At 39.9% G+C, this 22,487-nt stretch overlaps 1 protein-coding gene across 1 annotated transcript in view; it reads left to right on the forward strand.

Annotated features, from left to right (window-relative positions):
- The first annotated feature begins 1,645 nt into the window (after nt 1–1,645).
- Nucleotides 1,646–22,487, forward strand: part of LOC143974822 (melanopsin-B-like) — a 243,179-nt gene continuing 222,337 nt past the window's right edge. Inside the window, exon 1 of the mRNA XM_077476563.1 lies at nt 1,646–1,828. Coding sequence (XP_077332689.1) covers nt 1,802–1,828 — 27 coding nt within the window. The 5' untranslated portion in view covers nt 1,646–1,801. The remainder of the gene's footprint in view (nt 1,829–22,487) is intronic.

Consider the following 22,487-nt stretch of genomic DNA (forward strand, 5'->3'; position numbering starts at 1 on the left):
GCGCTGTACCCAATCAAAACTAAAAATAGAGCTTTCTTTTGGTGGTATTTGTTTGCATCTGAGGTTTTTCGTTTTTGTGCTATAAACAAAAAATGAGCGACAATTTTGAAACAAACGCAATATTTTGTACTTTTTGCTATGATAAATACCCCCTTTTTTTAAAGTTTCAGTTAAGGCTGATATGTATTCATCTACATATTTTTGGTAAAAAAATCGCAATAAGCATATATTAATTGGTTTGCACAAAAAAAGTATAGCGTCTACAAAATAGGGGATAGATTTATAGCATTTTTATTATTTTTATATTTTTTTTACTAGTAATGGCGATCTGCGATTTTTATTGAGACTGTGACATTATGGCAGATGCATCGGACACTTTTGACACATTTTTGGGACCATTGGAACACTTCTCTGTCCTGTCTCTCATGCCCACGATCACTCATGTCCGGTGTTCATTGCGACTATCCACCACGAGCACCGGTACCCCCGCTGTGCAGCGGACCCATGTGCACACCTGCTATCCCGATCCCGCGAGCCAACGTATAGCTACGACGGTTCCATGCCTGCTTGCTGCCGTAAAATGACGGCGGCTGGTTGGCAACAGTTAAATATAATTCTTATGTGGATAAGGTGGACAAATAAAAAATAATTTGTCAATCTTTCCACATGAGACATTTCTGTACAGTGACGTATCAGAAAAATAAAATTCAAACTATTACAACTGTATACAGGTAATCCTCACTTAATGACCAGGTTCCGTTGCAATGACCAGGTCGTTAAACAAATTGGTTGTTAAACGAAGGGTCACAAGAAATCAATAGTTTGAGTATTCTTAACTACTGTACTGTACTGTATTGTGAAAAAAAAAGGTCTAAACACAAAACTCCAGCTCAATAACGTTGTTTTAAAGAGGAGGTCCACCTAAAAAAAAATATTAAAAGCCAGCAGCTACAAATACTGCGGCTGTTGACTTTTAATAAATGGGCACTTACCTGTCCCAGGGTCCAGCGATGATGGCAGCCAGTGAAAATCAATCGCACAGCTCTTGCCAGTTGCCGCCGACATCCTCGGTGAGGGAATCAGGAAGTGAAGTGTTTCGGCTTCACTTCCTGGTTCCCTACTGCGCACTGCCCATCCTAACTGCTCCCCGCTATCTCCTGGGACCTGTGTGTGTCCCAGCAGACAACGTTAAGAGGCGTAGACTCTCGTGAGAGTCTATGTCTGGAAGTGGGTGCAAATACCTGTCTTAGACAGGTATCTGCACCCCCTCCCCCTGAAAGGTGCCAAATGTGACACCTGAGGGGGGAGGGATCCAAAAAGTGGAGGTTCCATTTTTGTGTGAACCTTTGCTTTAATTTAAATAAGTACAGAAGACAAATGAAAATTCTGTACTGTACTGTACAATACAATGATATACAGTGCGTCGTTCAGGTGAGGAGAGCTGGTTGTAAGTCTGAGCAAACGTTAAACAGGTAAGTCGTTAAACGAGGTGTATCTGTAATTAGTAGAATTAGTAATGAAAGAAGGCGCAGAAATAAAATAATCCACCTGTCTCCCATCCCACTCCTCCTCCTGCTCAGTCATGGGTGGTATATGTGTCTCATAGCAGCCATAGACAAGAGCAGGGCTGTGTGCAGGCTGATGAGAGAGGGGGGGAGAAAGGAGATCTCAGCTGTGCTGTTGAACACCATGTGCTGAGGCAGTCGCTTTTACTCAGATCTCAACAACTGCTCGGAGGACAGGAGCCCCCAAATACCGCTAGGGGCTAACCTGCCACATTCACAACACATCCACTAGTCTCATGGACAGGAGCATGGCAGAGCTGGAGGTAAGGACCTGCTGCATCCACTTTCTACCCTCTCTCATCATTTAGCTATGTGTCTTGGCTGCGTTGCTAAATCTGTGATGAACAGCAATATAAAGGACTAGTGTCAAAAATGTACAGATGTGATGTGTTTAGTCCTTCTGATCAGTCCTGCTGATTTTACCATTCCTGCGTTTGATGGAATATTCTTTGTCCAGATATAAAACATCTACAATTATTCATATGAAAACTAATGTACAGTACACAAATAGTGCCACTTCTGATCAGTTACTGTGCATTGTCTACATAATCTATCTTTTAAATGTAATATTGATCCTTGTTGTTTTTAGCATTGTGTTCATTAATATTGATCGTCTCTGTATAATTACAGGATAGCCCTACTAATACTGTGATTGCAAATAATTTTGATTGTAGTAAAGGTCATTGTTCCCAAGGTTCATGAGTCTTCTGTGAAACATTCACATTCATTTTATAGTTACTTGTTGATGCATTTTTTTTTTTTTTATTATTTGTTATTATGAACAGTGAGTATTATTTTTATTATTTAAATGACTTACTATTACTTCGGTTATTTATCTGTGTTGTCTGCTTTATCAGAGGGCAACATTTATTTAAATGCAAATATTTGCTAAGGTGCACTTCATTTTTATCATTTTCTGTAAATGAGTTAAGGAAACAATCATTTTTTTTTTAATTAGTTGCTCTTGAGGCAAGTTAGACAATGTAGAAAGTATTGCTATGCAAAGCAACATAAAGATATTCATTAACATGACTTGGAGGGTACGGCATAATTACTTTCAGGCAGAAAAAAAATGCGTGACTTCACGTGATATAATACGGCAAGAAATACATGGGTTCTTGATGCTGATATTTCTAGAAGACTTTGGGCTGCAGATCATTCAATTGCTGAATACTGATTTTTGTGGCTTTCAAGCAGTTTACATGCAAGCAAGAGCCTACGTATCCCCATAGGATGCAACCAACTTAGAAGGTGTTCTTACACTCTTGAAAAACATCATGATTTTCCTGTTACAGTTTTTGTTGCTTTTCCCAATATTTAGCAAAATATATGGTATCTAGCTGCTGAAACAGAATTATGCAGTGCAATCATAATGCATTTTACCATCACTGAACACACAATTCAGCTACGGATATTGATGCTAAAAAGCATCAAAAGAAATCATGAGATTATGACTTCATGACATTACAAACCAGAAATTGTGCAACTCTGATTTTGTTGGTCACATTATATTGGTGTCAGTAACTCATAGATTGCCATCTACCGGTAGATTGCGGACAGGTGACTGGTAGATCGCGGTTTGGGTTTGCTGATCCGCCATCTCAGAGCATCAGAGTGCAAAGTAGAGGGACTACTTGTAAAGTTGGAGCAGTAGTAGGGAGCAAGATCTGCATAAGCCGATGCCTCCTCTGTAGTGCCGGATCCTGTCCTATGTGGAGTGATACCATCTCTTCTCCCAGCTAGCGATCTCTGGAGTGGTGCCAGCAGCAGGATAGAAGAGATCTTCAGATCAGTGTGAAGCAATACACTGGGCATAATAGTATAGAGCTGCTTTCACACTGATGTGCTGTGGTTTACCCACACCCCCCGGGTGCAGTGCAGTGTATCTGCAGATTTCTCTGAGGTTCACAATATTTAGCAAAATTTATGGTATCTAGATGGTGAAACAGAATTATACAGTCCAATCATAACGAACGCATTTTAACATCACTTTGCTACTGATATTGATGCTAAAAAGCATCAAAAGAAATCAGAAATTCACCACACCTGCAGGATATAATAGAAGTCTATGGCAAAGCGCAGCTAACTATTCCATGAAAGTCGCAGATGCACTGTGCTGCACCTGAGGTGCAGGTAAACTGCAACACATCAGTGTTAAAAGGCAACCTTATAAGGGACTTAGAAGAGTAAGGGTTCTTTTACATGTGAAGTTTTTGGTGGTGGTAAAACCGCACAGTTAAGATGTGTTTTTACCACTCCCGCCTCAACCACACCCCCTTTAGCTGCAGTGGCCAGAGGTGTACACATGTCGCAGCCACAGCAAGAGCTATATGCATTGTCATGATTGGTGGGTGTAGCACCTTCTAAGCATGACCCATTCAAGTGAAAGAGGTCACTTTGCAAATGCCCTGCAACCTTGTGCAGCACAGCAAACAACAGTTTAAAGCAGGCAGCATTATGTTGTTTTCTCACCACCTGCTTTAACCCTTTGAACCCCGCAGAAGCATACAGTTGGGGGGGTGCTTTTTTAGAGTGGCCCCATTTACTTGAACGGGTCGTGTTCGGCAGGCAGTAGTGCCCACCAAAAGCAATAGGGGGTTTAATACCTGCTGCGGGATGTGTACGCCTCTTGGCTGCTGCCTCAGCAGCTAAAGGGAGTAGGGAATGGGGGTGGTAAAACTACGAATCAACAGCAGGATTTTACCCCCCCCCCCCCCAGAATTATGGGTAACCGAGCCCTAAGGGTGCCGTTGTGGAATTCAGGGCACATTCACAAGTGCATCAGGCACTGCTGCTCCTCTGCAAAGCGATCAAACTATGTTTGACAGGTGGAGAGGAGGCGACATGTTGCCACCTGTTTTAAAACCATGATTGCCATGCAACGCATGTGATTCCAACATGATAGTACGAGAATTAGAGGTTTAAATCAGGTGTAAGGAGGCAACACTGTGTTCCGGTGATTTTTGACTTCTCCCATGCCCAGGTAGATCTCCACCTCTTTAAGGTTGCCTTCCCCTGCATTATAAGATGCTGATAGACAATACAGTACATAGACAATAGACAATACAATACATAAACTTGTTTTTTGCACAATTCCATCCACCTAACCATAGCTTCAGCTTACCTCTGGGTTAGCAAAGGACAACAAGGAGTTCCATCCCTCCACATTGTTTTTTTGTGTGTGTGTGTGTGGGGGGGGGGGGGGGGGGTTCTCTGTAATAGCTAAGACAGAAGCACTCTGCAAGCAATGGGGCTTGGAACCAGTATTTGTAAAGAAGGCTACTGTATATCACAGCTTATGGTAGTAGGAAACCAGATAGCTCTATACTTTAAATAATATCATAGTTCAGTGTATGGTATTGATGTGTCCTTTAAGAGAACTTGTGCTCTGAGAAATATGGTGGCTTCCATAGTTGACCTCCATGTCAAAATGATTGCCTGCCCTGCTAACCAGTAGGTTACAAGACTTTCTAAACCACCGATTGGAACAAGCACAGAAAGTCAGTGAAAATGGCAGGGTGTTTTATGCATGCTTGTTTTGGATTAGTGTTGTACTGAAGTACTGAAGCAAGAGGAGTAGCCAGCTGGGAAACTAGCATTTTCAGGAAAATACAGCAAAGGCAGCCTCCATGCCTCTCACGTGACCTGTCTGCTTTAAATATCTTTCATCAGATTAAACACTGATTTGAGAGTGCAACTTTCAAGTATTTGCATATTCTTATCAAGCAGTAAATGAAATTTTAAGCAAGCCTACACTGACAAATAGGAAAAATTACAGCCATAGGAAATCTTTGTATTGAGGTCCTTATCTTTATCTAAAACCAGGAGATACGTATTTATTATATGTTTGATCTTGCTAAACTCGCTAGAGAAAGTGGTGACAAATGTGACAGGGCGGTTGCTTTTATACTACTATTGAAGGACCTGCTCTTATTACAGATTAGGCTGTTTCTGTCCCTATTTGAGGCAATGACAATAGCTCTGTTTATGTATTGTAGATATTGTGTTACTATTTTATCTGATTTATATTGATCTATTTTTATTTTTCATATCTTCTGAATACTTGTACAGTATATGGTTGTCTAATCCTGCTTCTGGATTTAATGACTTATTTGTTTAATCTTTCTGCCCGCTTTTGATATTATTGTGTAAACCTCTTAATTGGGTAGTTGTACTAATGTAATATGCTAATTTCCTTTTGGGTGTAGTTTGTACAGATAGAAATGTTTTACCATAACAATTTTGAATATGCTACGACTAAGGCTCTCGCCGAAACACGTCAGTTTTTATTGGTTGGTGTCTGATTCTTTTACTATCACTCTTATGTAACCAATAAATATGCTACATGGACAACAGTGCTCCCGGCTCCATCTATCTATTTACCTTGTTCGGGTCATGGGTGTGAATGGACACACTGAGCCTGGGTACCTGTGTGTGGATCTTGTATTTGGACTGGGCTTTCCTCGTAGTGTGCCCTGCTCCTACTAGACCCCACACTAACATCCGTAGTTGCAGGCACAGCAGAGTAATGCATCCTGAAAGCTCACAGCAGAAGCACTGAAGGTATTGTCTAAGCCAGCTTATCTCATCCTGGTCCCCTCTTCCAGCAGTGACTTGAAAGCCTTCTAGTATTCTTATCTCTAATGCAAACACAGCTAGTGGACGTGTTTGCATTAGCAATAAGAAGAAGAAGCAGCTATAATAAAATTTTGGTATAGCCACCCGGGGGGGGTTTCGGGGTTGCGGTGGATTTGGTGCCTTCTAAAAGAAGGTTACAAAAAGCCAAAAGCTCTCAATATTTGCCCATAAGCTGGGCACAGGAAATGTTCTGGGTTAAATTGCAATATTCTAAGTTTGTTAGCTTCAATATCTGGAAGCTAACAGACTTAGCGAAAACATATTCCTTTTCCTAACCAAATAGCTGTCAGTGTAAGGCCGCGTACACACGCGCGGACTGTTGGCCCAACTTTGTCCGTCCAACAGTTTGAGCGAACAGTCCGCTCAAACTTAGCATGGACGGACATGGCCACACACGACGGACGAACAGTTTGCTGAAACCGTGCGCGATGACGTGAACGGCACGTACGACGGGACGAAAAATACGACGTCCTATACACTGCAATGCAACCTTCCGACGTGGAAATCCTTTCTGAGCATGCGCGAGACTTAGTTGGCCGAACAAGCCTACACACGAGCGAACAGTCCGCTGAAACAAGGTTTCAGCGGACAGTTTTTCGGAATTTCCGTAAGACCTTGTTCGGCCAACTGTCCGCTGAAACTGTCCGCTGAAGCCCCACACACGAGCGGACTGTCCGCCCAAACACTGTTCAGCGGACAAGGTTGGGCGAACAGTCCGCGCGTGTGTACGCGGCCTTAGTTTACAAAGACCTGTGGCTTTATAAAACAATAATAGCACAATATGTTAATTTATATCCAGCAATTTGAAAGTGGTGAATACATTTCCTGGCCATTTCATATCAAACAAATGCTACTGGACAAATCACACTGCTGACAGTCTCCACTGACCTTGGAACCCTGACCTTCTGCATTGGCTGACATTGCCCTTCTGTTTGAAAAAAACAAAGACATATGCAGTACATATTTGCAATGGATGCACCTTTTCCATGCTTTATCTTTTCAAAGATCCAGCAAGAAAATACATTTTATCTGCCAGAAATGCACTTAGTTTATAGGTTCTGTTGGGGGCTGACAACACACAGCATTTTTGTGGCCCAAAGGGCCCTGTTCAGTTAACTTTTATTAAATTACTGACGCCCTCCCACCTTTTCCATCTAAACAACATATGTATCAATTGTTCTGAAGTTCAAGACAGGCAGTATACACACATTTCTCCCATTAATAATATATATATGTATTAGAGATTATGTTAGGGATCAGGATTGAATTTAAGCCTCTGAAATTACTGATTTGTCTTTGAAAATTCTACTGGTGTAGGTCTAGAGGACCCAGATACCAATAAGATAGTGCAATCAGTCAGAACTGCACTGCTGTCACTTCAAGTACACTTGTAGGATGTTGGTGTCTGATGGCGCTATGCCAGTACAGATAATGCAAATGGAGTGCCTTCTACGTACCGATTGCAATCCTTATCAAAGTAAATCAAAGGGATTGTGTGCAAGAAAAGCTGCTATCTTACCAAGGACATCATTCTCCACTAATCTATATCTTTAGTTGTATCCTAGTTTTAATACTTAGAGAACTACTGGCCCAACGCAAGCATAGGGAGGGGTCCCAAAACCTGATATTCACATGCTTGTTCCAAGTGAATGACTGAGCAATTAGTGAAAAAAGGGATGAAGGTGACAGAAATTGAGCTTGGACCTATAAAGGCAAATCAGCAACTGCAACACCTATATGTCTATCCTGCCAGGTAAAGGTGGGGTATGCCTGTATTTTAATGTTAAAACGAATCTATGGTAAACGTAAGACTTGGTCTAACATTTTCATTAGTCTACACTGTAATGTAAAAATGTGTATGTAAACATGTAAAATGGATCTTCTATATCATTTTTATTTCTCAAGAAATGTGTGTTGGAATTGTATCATATACTGTATGCACTAAGCAAAGGAATTGTATACAATATAAATTATTCATTTTCCCTGGTGGTACATGTAAGCACATTAAGATTTTAAAGATAAGGAGCCATATGAGCAAAAAATGTAATTGGTGGTATACCATAAACTATATCCGATGTGGTTCTTCTTGAGAATATGGTGAGATGAAAATCTAATCTTAAACACTTTCTAAATTCAAATACTGTATTTATTGGCGTATAACATGCACATTCATTTTAAGTGGGAAGTTTCAGGAAAAAAAAAATACATTTTAGAAAAGGAACTTTGAAGCAAAATAAGGGTCAGTGCCCATCTGCAGCCTTACTATTGCCATCAATGCAGCCTCATCAGTCCACATCAATGCAGCCTCACAAGTGCCATCAATGCAGCAGCATCACCATTGCCATCAGTGTAGCTTGATCAATGCCCATCTGCAGCCTAGAGGGGACAGGGAGGGGGCGGGACAAGCGTCAACAGATTACATGTGGCTCACGAGACAGGACTTCCTATTACAGAGGCCGGCAAGTAAACAGGAGATTTTCTATGTAATCTGACAGTGCTCGTTCCCCCCCCCCCCCCGCCTCCCCTGCGAGGCAGCTAAAATTGAATTATCGGCACATAACATGCACATGCTATTTGCACCCGATTTTCAGGGTGAAAAGGTGCGTATTATACGCCGATAAATACAGTAGTTTAATTTTAGTGCAAGAGAAATATAGCTTTTCCACTTTTATGACCTACAGCAGGGGTGCCTAACCTTTTGAAGAGCGAGGGCCACTTAAGTGACTTATTAACGAGCGGGCCACAATGAGCAGAGCAGGCGGATGACAGGTCCATGCAGAGCGGACACGGACACAGCCCACTCTACTCTATGGGTCCCCCGATCCACCCTGATGGAAGGGGATTGATCCCCTTTTTTTTTTATTTTATTTTTTTATAGTGAATCATATTGGAGGTAGTCAGGTGTAAAAGGACACAAATCTTTTTACATCTACTGTTTCATAGAGGTGAATGGAGGGTTCGATTGAGTTGGACCGATTGTGTATAAGGGGCCTTTCACACTAATGCAGTGCAGTGCACCTGTGTCTTTCCTGCGAGTAGGGATGAGCTTCGAGTTCGAGTCGAACTCATGTTCTACTCGAGCATTGCCTGTTCGTCTGTTCAGCGAACAGTGAACAATTTGGGCTGTTCGCAGCAAATTCGAAAAGCCGGAACACCCTATACAAGTCTAAGGGAGAAATCTAAAGTGCTAATTTTAAAGGGTAATATGCAGGTTACTGTCCTAAAAAGTGTTTGGGGACCCGGGTCCTGCCCCAGGGGACATGGATCAATGCAAAAAAAAGTTTTAAAAACGGCCGTTTTTTCAGGAGCAGTGATTTTAATAATGATTAAAGTGAAACAATAAAAGTGTAATATTCCTTTAAATTTCGTAGCTGGGGGGTATCTATAGTATGCCTGTGAAGGGGCGCATGTTTCTGGTGCTTAGAACTGTCCCTGCACAAAGTGTCATTTGTGCAGGAAAAAAGTATTTTAAAATCACTTGCGACTATTGTCGGGTCCCGTAATACAGAGAACACTCAATGCCTGCGGCCTGCCAGGTTGCGTGCTCGGATAAAGGGTCTGATATGGATTTTTAGGGGGACCCCCACGTCAATTTTTTTTTAATTTGATGCGGAGTTCCCCTTAATATCCATATCAGACCTGAAGGGTCTGGTTATGGAAATTTAGGGGGACCCCCACGTCAATTATTTTTTTTTTATTTGACACAAGGTTCTCCTTAATATCCATGTCAGACCTGAAGGGCCTGGTAATTGAATTTATGGGAACCCCCACGCTTTATTTTATTTTATTTTTTTTATCAATGAATGAATGAATTGTCGGCTAATGCAGAGAGCACTCATTGAGTGTTCTCTGTATTACTGGACCCGACAATAGCCGCAAGGGATTTTAAAAGACTTTTTTTCCTGCACAAATGACACTTTGTGCAGGGACAGTTCTAAGCACCAGAAACATGCGCCCCTTCACAGGCATACTATAGATACCCCCCAGCTACGAAATTTAAAGGAATATTACACTTTTATTGTTTCACTTTAATCATTATTAAAATCACTGCTCCTGAAAAAACGTCCGTTTTTAAAACTTTTTTTTGCATTGATCCATATCCCCTGGGGCAGGACCCGGGTCCCCAAACACTTTTTAGGACAGTAACCTGCATATTACCCTTTAAAATGAGCACTTTAGATTGTGAACGTTCGAGTCCCATAGACTTTAATAGGGTTCTAAAGTTCACACGAAGTTTAGGTCTGTTCGCAGGTTCTGGTGCGAACCGAACAGGGGGGTGTTCGGCTCATCCCTACCTGCGAGTTAGCTACAGTTTTCCATTGATTTCTATTATATCCTGCAGGTGTGGTGCACTTTCTGAAAGCTCACCAAACCCGCAGGTAATAACAGAAGTCTATGCCTCAGTGCAGGTAACCTGAAGGTGCACTGCACCTGTGGATCAGTTTGAAAGCAGTCCAGTAACCACTGCACAGATATGCCCATACATATACTGCAATTTTAGTAATAAACTGACCTTTAATAAAAGTCTTCCATTCAGGTATCACCTGCTATTGCTGTCCCCGGCAGAGTGCATTTGGTATCACTCCGTCTGTGGAAAGAGACAGCGATATACAGGAAGCATCAGCTTATACAGCTCTGCTCCACAGCTGCTTGCTTTGCCGGCTTCATTAACAACACAGATGCTCTGGGATGGCGCATCTGCAACCCATGATCTGGGCTTGCCAATCTGCCATCCCACAGAAGGAGGCCGCGGGCCACATCAGAGGGCTCCGCAGGCCACTGGTTGGGCTCCCCTGACCTACAGTATTTTTTTTAAATGTCAAGGAAAACGCTTCATTTTGGACATATGTTCACTATTATCCTTCATAATTATCTTGGCTAAATGGCTTACTGCTAGATCAATTTATCAATCTTATTTCAGCTTCAGGAAAAATTAGAGAGTAATCTTAGGGAATAGCTAAATCCCTTGCCCTCCACCTCCCAACACACATGGATCAGGGTAACATGTGTCTATTTTATAAAGTGAAATTAGAAGATATATTATAGAAAAAAACACGCTAACCAAAAAAATATGAAAAATAAAAATAATGATAAAAAATAAATAGGCTGCAGTAATGTGAGTAAACACAAATATCAAATAATAACAAAGAAAACTGCGCCACAAATAAGAAGTTACACACTAGAAATAGTAAAAACAAATACTGTGCAATCCAGTCAAAGTCTTTTAAAATGTTAGTGTCCTGATCATACTATAATGAGCGACCATAGTGCTATACCAAAAAGAGTTCATGAAAAAAATGGTAGTGAACTTGAATAAACAGTCTCTCAATATGCCAATATCCTTGGTAAACCACCATTGTGCTCCACACTTATAGTGAATAACACCACCATTGAGAACGTCTGAGTAATGACGAAACGCGTCTGGAAGGACGTGCAGTGACTTCAACTGGCTGTTTACAAAGGAGGAAGGGCTCTTTGAATGCCGGCCAGCGTTTCTGTTTTTAATGCTTTTCACTTTTGAAATATTGTGAGTAGATTTTTTATATTTTAATAAATTAACTGCTATTACGGTATCACGCTATGGTCCTCTGTTTGGTTTATATGGTCCATGTTGTTATGAACCACATGAATTGCTGAGTCCAAGCGTTTACATCCACCGGGAGGAGGTTGCTGTGAGGGATCCATCTCTTATGTTTAAGATCGTGGCTGAGTTCATATGAATGCTACTTGCCTTTACCATCTGGTAAATGGCTATCTTATCGGTGGTGGTATTCACTGTAAATGGGGAGCACAATGTTGGTTTACCAATGATATTGGCATATTGAGAGACTGCTTATTCAAGTTCACTACCATTTTTTTCATTAACTCTTTTTGGTATAGCACTATGGTCGCTCATTATAGTATGATCAGGACACTGGCATTTTAAATGACTTTGACTGGATTGCACAATATTTGTTCTTACTATTCACTCTTGGACACTGGTTATTATTTCTAGTGTGTAACTTCTTATTTGTGGCGCAGTTTTCCTTGTTATTAAATTAGAAGATATATTTGGGGGAACAAAATGTGCTTTATACGGCATTAACGTGAGTTGACTTAAATGGATTGTAAACCTCAGACATAAAATATGAACAAAGTATATTCTTCTATTTATACAGTACTTGTCTCAATTAGGAGCACTTAACTTTATTTCTGTTTGCTGCCTTGTTCCTCTGCTGTCAGCATGAGTCACTTCCGGCAAGTTTTCCTGACACCAAGAGAAAAAAGGTGAGGGGGAGGGAGCTCCAGCTAATTGACAGCCTTAGCTCTGTTCCTGTGTGCTATGTGAAGGTGTGCCCCTTTGCTCCAATCAGCTCTCAGAGCTCTCCTCAATGAGCTCCTCAGAGTGTGCAGTACCTTCAGCTCTCTGTCTTCCTTTTTCTGAATGCTCAAACCAGCTTTATACGTTCTGGAATTTGAACGGATGTAGAGAGAAGAAGTCTGCAGTTAAATAGGTTCAACTCATGTAGGATTATTTGTTTCATCTCTATTATCTGAGGTCAGTCACTTCACTGGGTACTTGTAAGGGTATACAACCACTTAAAGGCAGCCAATTCAAAACTAATTGACTACCAACACACCCCCATGTGCTGAAAATCAAACATGACTCTTTTATTAAACGTTTGGCACCAAAACAAATTTCCTTGGGTTAATAGATGTTGCAGTGCACTGCAATGCATGTGCACTGCCTTAATGCTTTGGCATGCCTTTCAAAATGAATGTGTGTAACTTAGCGCGCACTCTTGTCTATGTGCTTGTGTTGTAGAGCACATAGTAATGTGTAGGTGTAAATGTACCTTATAGTTTCCCTTTAAAATCACACTAAGCTGCAGTGAATGGATGCTAACCAGCTACATAGGAGAGAATGAGATTTCTGTGTAATGCATTTTAATGTAGTGTTTTACTACAGGATAAAAAAAAGTATGAAAAGCCCCTTAAATTACACTCCAGTCAGAGATGAGAATATTGCACTTTGCCTTCATCTGCCCATCATCAAATTCCTCATTGTTTGAAATTCTTATCTTACCCATATGTTTTGGGGAAAGAATTAAAGAAAGAAAATGTTGCATGGAATTTCAGCAACAGGCATGTCAAAATTATATATCTGTTGTGGATCTTGTGTAACAAAACAATTTATTTATGGTCATTGGTACGACTTTTCATATTTTCTGCAGTTAATTTTTGAAAATGTTTTCTGAAGGCATGTAAGTAAATTTGGTCACAGAATAGACAACCCAGCATGGCCAAGTCTGAAGCCAGCAAGCTATTTTTTTTCAAATCATCAGAAGATGAAACAATGTGAACATCAAAAAGCCTTAACGTGTTTTGCAACCCCTACTCACAAGACTTTTATGACAACATGGCAACTTTTCAGAGCCTTTAGGAGACTCCTTTCCTAGGAAGTTGTATCTTTTATTACACTCGCTAAAGTTTGCAACACAGCCGGGCAAAGTTTGGGATTCAAGGTCAATGCCAGAAAAGAGGTGTAACAGGCTTTTCCCTATTCGGCAGCAGTGTGTTTGTTCAGCCTATATCGAACATGGCAACACATATTAAATATTGTAGAATTACTATTATTTTTATTATTGTTGTGCTAAAATATTCTGTTTAAGTATTTTTTGGCATTAGGCCATGACTCTGAATAGATATAACAAGGCTTTCTACTAAAGAAATAGAGGGATCTTTTAAAATGAACGTCTAATTAGCTAAAGTAATATGGTGAGGCTTTGTTCAGCTTCAATACCCAATAATATACTAGGGGGAAAAAACGATTTTTGTTCCATACAATTGCATGATTTCACCGCACATCTCTTAAAATTATTCACTGAGCTAAGTGAAAATTCACATTGAAAAGCAAACTTTTTTTTTTATCCTTGTAGTTTATTAACTCTAATGACTGCCATTATTAAGGGGTTTTTTTTTAACAGTCATGGCTCATAGCCTGTGAAAATAATACATTTCTGAATGTTGCATAGTAAAAATTCATGTGATGAACAGTTCCATCTAAAATCAATGTGAGAAATATTCTGAAAACCCAGGCTGTAGTCAGTTATATAAAGATTATCATGATTACTACATTGCTCTAAACAGTAGATGAAAAGCTAATCTGCTGGCATTCTAATTAAGTACCTGCAACTAGTTGTATTGCAAATGTAATAGCATTATCAGAGTCATTATAGCAGCAATACTTTATCAAAAGATGCCAATAAGTACTACTGCCATTTGCAGCTGGATAAATTAACAGTAAATTGGATGGGTTGTTCATATATAAGTGTTGTAATACAAAGTAATTACAAAGTCCCTTGGATTTTCACAATGAGCATAGTATGTGTTACAATAACCTTCTCCAATTAGTAAGTTCTATAAATACTGGTAATGAATACCGATGAGAGAAAACATCAAGATGTGTTCACGTTACATGCTAAGAGTGTTTTGCAGATAACTCTTAGACAAATTCTTTACTCTGAGTTATGCATTTTCACTTTTACTATTTACTTTTAATTCTTACAAAGTATTAAATCTACACATTTCTTAATTTTTCAGCATACAAGTATCAAAAACTATAATGCTGTGTACAGACGATCGGTATTTCTGACAATCAAACCGTGGATTTATTTCCGACCGATGCTGGCTGAAAGTTGTCTTGCATACACGTGGTCGAACAAATGTTTTCGGAAATTCCGATCGGCAAGAACATGCTGACGCACAACACGTAATGTGGGACTTGGATAAGGAAGTTCAATAGCCAGTGCGGCTCTTCTGCTTGATTCTGAGCATGCGTGGAATTTTGTGCGCCGGAATTGTGTACACGCGATTGGAATTTCCGACAACGGATTTTGTTGTCGGAAAATTTGAGATCCAGTTCTCAAATTTTTGTTGCTGGAAATTCCGCCAAAAAATGTCCGATGGAGCATACACACGGTCGGAATTTCCGACAACAAGATCACATCGAACATTTGTTGTTGGAAATTCCGATCATGTGTGAATCCTCCAATATACTGCCACAAACCAATAGGGCGAGGAAGGAAAAATGTAAATAATACCTTTGAAAAAAAATTTTTTTTTAGTAAACTGAAATATTCAGTTGCAATACTTATATGGGAACAATGCTGTCTGCCAAAAGATTTTTGATTGTGTAGTAGGGGGGCAGCTGCAAAATTTCACATAAAGGCAAATCCCCACAGGCTTTACTATAACTGATCAATAAAGCCTTGACTAGTCCCAGCCTCAGCACCAAAGGAGAAGCAACACACTGATTAGATTTCGCTCTGCTCTCTTCTCCTGGGAACAGGAAAGCTTGGACAGATGGGCAGCACTGTGCAAATCCTGGCTACCAGGACCTGACTATACTCTTCCAGTACTACTGTGCAGTGTAGTATAGGAGGCTTCTTTCAAAATAGAACAATAACTAAAGGTAACATTTCTCTTTTAATTTTGGATAGAGTGGAGAGGGATTAAAACATCTGTCAGTTTTTATTGCTGCCTGTGTCCCCAGCTTTATCCAAAAATCAATGTAATAATTTCTACTTATAGGTTAATTAAGTGGTGATGTTTTACATCTGGCGTTCAGCTTCAAGCCCCACCTGAGTCTTATGTAGCCCTTCTATCCATTATTTACATGATGTAACCTTCTTGAATACAATGTTACAATGTATTTCAAAAGAAACATCAAATAGAAAAAAAGATGATAAGAAATATAAAATCAAAGCCCGTTTCTTCTCTATAGCTTCCACTTTCTACCAGCTTTTTATAGGAACACTTATGCTTGTCTAAAAATAGGAAGGCCTGGAAAAAACATAAAAATTTGGGAAAAAACAAAAGCAGTGGGGAATATGTTCTTTTACAATAATAAATAAATAATAATATATATATATATATATATATATATATATATATATATATATATATATATATATATATATATATATATGACATGGTATTCAAACTATATAATATGAGGACCTAATAAAAGATTTCTTAAATTATTAAGCTGAAGACAAACAAATCCTGGAATAAAATTCAAGTATTTTTTTTTAGTATTTTTCAATGCAGTTCTCAAACAAGATACATATGCATGTCCTCCACTAGGGGGCACTGCAGTGGAAAGGTGCTAGTATAGTTTTCTTGTGGGTTCCATCTTGTACCTCCTACAGTTGGGTGATTGTTGGGATACAGTGACGATAGTTTCTGTCCCTCAGGCCTTAATTGACAGGTAAGAGGGTACATTTGTCTGAGAAATGTAGTTTCTTTATAACTTTTAAATTATTCCTATTAATGTTTTTCACCATGACAGCATAATGTTTACCTATAGTCTGGTCAGTAAAATGTTTTTTCTTTCCCTCCTCTTAGTAAAATGCTGAGACCAACATATAGAGTTTGGAAACATTTCCACTGTGCAATTTCTGCTAAGAGCAAAGCTGCAAATTATTATTATTATTATTATTATACATGATTTATATAGCCCCAACAGTTTGTACAGTGTTTTACAACATTAGGGCAGACAGTACAGTTACAACACAATTCAATACAGGAGGAATCAGGGGACCTTGCTTGTTAGAACTTACAATCTAGGAGGGAGGGTCAAGTGATACAAAAGGTAATAGCTGTGGGAGAGTAGCTGATGAACAAAATTAAAGTACAGTTGTTAGGTGAAGGCAGGATGAAGTTCTCTAAAGAGATGGGTTTTCAGGGATCGTCTAAAAGCAAACAGAGTAGGAGATAATCTGACAGATTGGGGTAGGGAGTCCCATAGAATGGGAGAGGCTTGGGAAAAGTTCTGGAAGTGAGAATGGGAGTAGGTAGCAAGCGAGCTGGAGAGCAGGAGGTCTTAGGAGGAATGAAGAGATCAATTAGGGTGGTATTTTTAGACTAGGTCTTGTGGTAGTGATGTATCTGGAAGCAGAGTCGTGGATGGCTTTGTAAGTTGTTGTTAGTATTTTGAACTTAATTCATTGGTTGAGCAGGAGCCAATGACACAAGGGAGTAGCAGACATTAAGTGGCTGGTAAGGTGGATGAGCCTGTCAGCAGCATTCAATCTGGACTGAAAGGAGGGGGGGGGGGGTAGCCTATCTAAAAGTAAGCTAATGAGAAGAGAGTAACAAATATTGTGGGAAGAAATATTATTTTCCAAATGCTACAAGGATGACAAAACACATCCTGGCGATGAGGACCAAAATGCAAGTGCAAATAGCTTTTCCCTCCAGAGTTCTCCTTCCAGAAACACTCTTTCTGATGCTTCTGGATAATCATAAAGTGTTTCTTCATCAGCAGCATCTTCAAGTAAAGAAGTGTTGCAAACCACAGCCTTCCAAAAATACACAATACCTTTATGTATAGATAAAATTACATTTGAAAATCTGGAGAACATTGATCAAGGTCTTCATATAGCAATATATGCTTCTGGATCAGCATTATCAATAACTGAAAATGCATATTGGCAGGAAGATTTTAAATTATTATGAGGGAAAGGGGCGGGGATACCTGTTCTCATGTATAGTGGAAGTGTTGAAATACAATCATAAAACAAGTTTAGTTTATTTACTGAATAAGCTGTACTTTTATTTTAAGCATAATACTTTTTATATACACTGAAGTTCATGTTCCTAGTGTAACAAAGTGACTTTCATTTGTAAAACTACTCCACACTGCATTTTTTTTTCCAAAATGTTATTTTTTCTGGAAAAAAAACAGGGGGGAAAACTTTTCTCCCGTTGCTTCAAAATTTCTGAAAATGTTGCATCTCTATACTTATCGCACTTAATACAGTGAGGAAACTATCATATCCTGTAAGTTAAGCATACAAACAAGCAAATTAGGGCATACTGTAAACCATACACTTCACTAAAGTCTTCATAACAGAAAAAACTCTTCATCTCTGTTTCAGCATTTTTTCTACTGAAACTGAAAGCTCCCCATCAATGACCATAAAAATAAAGGCAGACAGTCATTATTGGCTTTAAGTGGTTCCTTATTGAGCAATCTTTTTTTATAAGCCCTTATGTCCTCGGTTCTTTGTACTTGTTGTCAGTAAAGCTCTGTGTCGAGATGTGTCCATAAGCTGCAAGCTGCAAGTTTATAGAATGCAAAAAGGATTGCATCGCATTCTGCAACATCTCCAAAATACGCCCCTTTCTAACCAATGACACAATAAAGCTCTTAATTCACTCGCTGGTCATCTCTCGCCTTATCTACTGCAACTCCCTTCTCATTGGCTTACCTCTACATAGTCTATCACCTCTTCAATCCATCATGAATGCTGCTGCCAGACTCATCCACCTTGCCAATCGCTCTGTTTCTGCTACCCTTCTCTGTCAATCCCTCCACTGGCTTCCGCTCAGCCAAAGAATTCAATTCAAAATATTCCAAATACTATCAATCATGTACAAAGGCATCCACAACTTAGCCCCCAGCTACATCACTAGCCTAGTCTCTAAATACCAACCTACTCATTCTCTTTGTTCCTCTCAAGACCTCCTGCTCTCTAGCTCCCTCGTCACCTCCTCCGATGCTCACCTCCCAGGACTTTTCCAAAGCCTCTCCAATCCTATGGAATGCCCTACCCCAATCTGTCTGCCTATCTCCTACTTTATTAGCTTTTAGACAATCCCTGAAAACCCTTCCCTTCAGAGAAGCCTATCCTACCCACACCTAACAACTGTATTTTCATTTTCTCCATCAGCTCACCCCCCCCCCCCCCCCCACAGTTATTACCTTTTGTTTCCACTTGACCCTCCCTTGTAGATTGTAAGCTCTAACGAGCAGGGCCCTCTAGTCCCTCCTGTATTGATTTGTATTGTAAGTGTACTGTCTGCCCTCATGTTGTAAAGTGCTGAGCAAACTGTTGACACTAAATAAATACTGTATAGTAATAATAATAATTACACTTTCCCACCACAGGCTCAGGAAAGTTTTTATGTTTCCAAATTACATATAATCATCTGTTGAGTGCAGAGCCTTGAAAACACAGAATACGGGAGCTGTCCAGTCAGCACCCGGTTTATATTTGTTCCGGTCAGTAAAATTAGTACAAGCTTACTCAAAACCTTTTTATTCCGTTTGAATATAGTGGGGGGGGGGGGGGGATATCAGGTTTATATTGTCCTTGCTGGAAAACTTTTAATTTCTGTCTTAGGTGGCATCAGTTATTGGCTTAAAAAGTGAGTGAAATATTCACAATCTTGGTCTAATAAAGCAAAAAAGTATTACCTTTTTAAAAACAATCTGTTGGTGTTACTTTTTCTTCATGTCCTATCTTAGGTCATCTAAGTCACTTAATAAGAATGTGAGTGATCATACCCCCAATCGCTACACATACATCAGTAAAAATCTGACAGAGGTACTTACGCTTCCCAATTCTTTCAAAACGGAAAAGATGTTTTTGATAAACTCTTACTTTATGTGAAGAGTGTGTTGTAACTCTCTTTCATACCAGGTGAAAGGGGTGTGGGACAGGTCCATATTTTTTTTAAAGTGATAAATAATATTTAAAATAACGAAATCATGAATTGAAAGCGTCCCATAGATTACAATGAACAAGTAGCTTTGCTCAATCTATTCAGAATGCATTTATGTATAATCATTGTTTAATAATTATATATTGCGAATTCAAATAGCAAAACAGTACAAAATATAATGTATAAAGGAAATAAAACATAAAACATTACCAAGATAAGTTATACACTATACAACCAAAAAGTATTGGGACACCTGTCTTTACACGCACATGAATTTTAATGGCATCCCAGTCTTAGCCCGTAGGGGTTCAATATTGAGTTGGCCATCCCTTTGTAACGATAACAGCTTCAACTCTTCTGGGAAGGCTGTCCACAAGGTTTAGGAGTGTGTCTATGGGAATGTTTGACCATTCTTTCAGAAGCAGATTTGTGAGGTCAGGCATTGATGTGGACGAGAAGGCCTGGCTCGCACCTCACAGTCTCCACTCTAAATCATCCCAAAGGCCTGGCTTGCAGTCTCTAACTTATCCCAAAGGTGTTGTATCGGGTTGAGGTCAGGACTTTGTGCAGGCCAGTCAAGTTCCTCCACCCCAAACTCACTCATACACATCTTTATCGACCTTGCCTGACCTCAACCCGACAAGTGCGCAGTCATTTTGGAACAGGAAGGGACTATCCCCAAACTGTTCTCACAAAGTTGGGAACATGACATTGTCCACAATGTCATGATATGCTGATGCCTTAAGTGTTAACTTCACTGGAGCCAAGCCAAATCCCTGAAAAACAAGTCCACATCATAATCCCCCCTCCACCAAATGATTTGGACCAGTGCACAAAGCAAGGTCCATAAAGACATGGATGAGCGAGTTTGGGGTGGAGGAACTTGACTGGCCTGCACATAATTCTGACCTAAATCTGATACCCTTTGGGATAAATTAGAGTGGAGACTGCAACCCAGGCCTTCTCATCCAACATCACAAATGCCATAGCTCACAAATGTGCTTCTGGAAGAATGGTCAAACATTCCCATAGATGCACTCCTAAACTTTGTGGACAGCCTTCCCAGAAGAGTTGAAGCTGTTATAGCTGCAAAGGTTGGGCCAACTCAATATTGAACCCTACGGACTAAGATTGGGATGCCAATAAATGCCATGTGCGTGTAAAGGCAGGTGTCCCAATACTTTTGGTAATATAGTGTATATTATCATAAAAAGTTATCTTCCAGAGCAATTTTCTATTGTGTTTCAGTTTTATCTGCCCTGCTTAGTACAAAAGTTATAGTAAAGTAAATGGTAAAAGCTTAAATACTTTTCGTGTAACAATGGGGATTCCACTAATTCTCCTCCCTCTCTGCTGCCAATTGTAAAAGCCATATATTCATATTATTTGGCACACATGGTTCATTTTCTGCACATAAGATGAATGGCTTGTTTTGGAGCTTTGTGTTATAGTTGAAACATTCCATATATGATTATGGACAAGTAATTACAGTGATGTGTCAGATTCAACAATAATAATATTAAGGATCTGTGTTGGTGTGTATGGTCAGCCGGTCAGATGTTGACATTGTGGTATTCCAATTGAGTTCTGTAATACAATCTAATTACTTGTCAGTCTAAGTAATTCTGAATCAAATGGATGAGAATTTCCTGGCTATGTAGCTATATATAAATATATATCTATACAGGGAACTGGCATTACCAGATAATGTAGAGCCCAGCAATGACAGCTGTTTTGCTTATCTCAGTCATGACACATATACTTTAAATGGGCCATCTACACTCACCAGCCACTTTATTAAGTTCAATTGCTTGGTAACACAAATTGCTAATCAGCCAATCACATGACAGCAACTCAATGCATTTAGGCATCTAGACGTGGTGAGGATGACTTGCTGAAGTTCAAATTGAGCATCAGAATGGGGAAGAAAGGGTATTTAAGTGACTTTGAACGTGGCATGGTTGTTGAGGTCAGAGGGGAATGGGCAGACTGGTTTGAGATAATAGAAAGGCTACAATAACTCAAATAAACACTCATTATAACCGATGTACGCAGAATGTCATCTCTGAATGCACAAAACATCAAACCTTGAAGCAAATGGGCTACAGCAGCAGAAGACCCCACCGGGTGCCACTCCTGTCAGCTAAGAACAGGAAACGGAGGCTACAATTCACACAAGCTCACCACAATTGGACAATAGAAAATTGGAAAACATTGCCTGGTCTGATGAGTGTCCATTTTAGCTGCGGCATTCAGATGGTAGGGTGAGAATTTGGCGTAAACAACATGAAAGCATGGATCCATCCTGCCTTGTATCAATGGTTAAGGATGGTGGCGGTGTAATAGTGTGGGGGATATTTCCTTGGCACACGCTGGGCCCCTTAGTACCAATTGAGCATCATTTAAATGCCACAGCCTACTGAGTATTCTTTCTGACCATGTCCTTCCCTTTATGACTACAGTGCACCCATCTTCTGATGGCTACTTCCAGCAGGATAATGCACCATGTCACAGAGCTCAAATCATCTCACCACTGGTTTCTTGAACATGACAATGAGGTCACTGTACGCTAATGGCCTCCACAGTCTCCAGATCCCAATCCAATAGAGGAATTTTTCTCAACTCCAGTACTCAAGTACCCCCAACAGGTAATGTTTTCAGGATTTCCCTCAGATGAATCACCTGTGGTAATTACTAAGGCAGTGAAACAAATCAAATCACCTGTGGAATATAATAGAAGGCCTGAAAACATGACCTATTGGGGATACTTGAAGACCTTTGGTGGAATGG

This window comes from Lithobates pipiens, unplaced genomic scaffold (genome assembly GCF_037356315.1).
Source record: "Lithobates pipiens isolate NorthernLeopardFrog02 unplaced genomic scaffold, aLitPip1_a1.2 Scaffold_13, whole genome shotgun sequence".
Taxonomy (NCBI): Eukaryota; Metazoa; Chordata; class Amphibia; order Anura; family Ranidae; genus Lithobates; species Lithobates pipiens.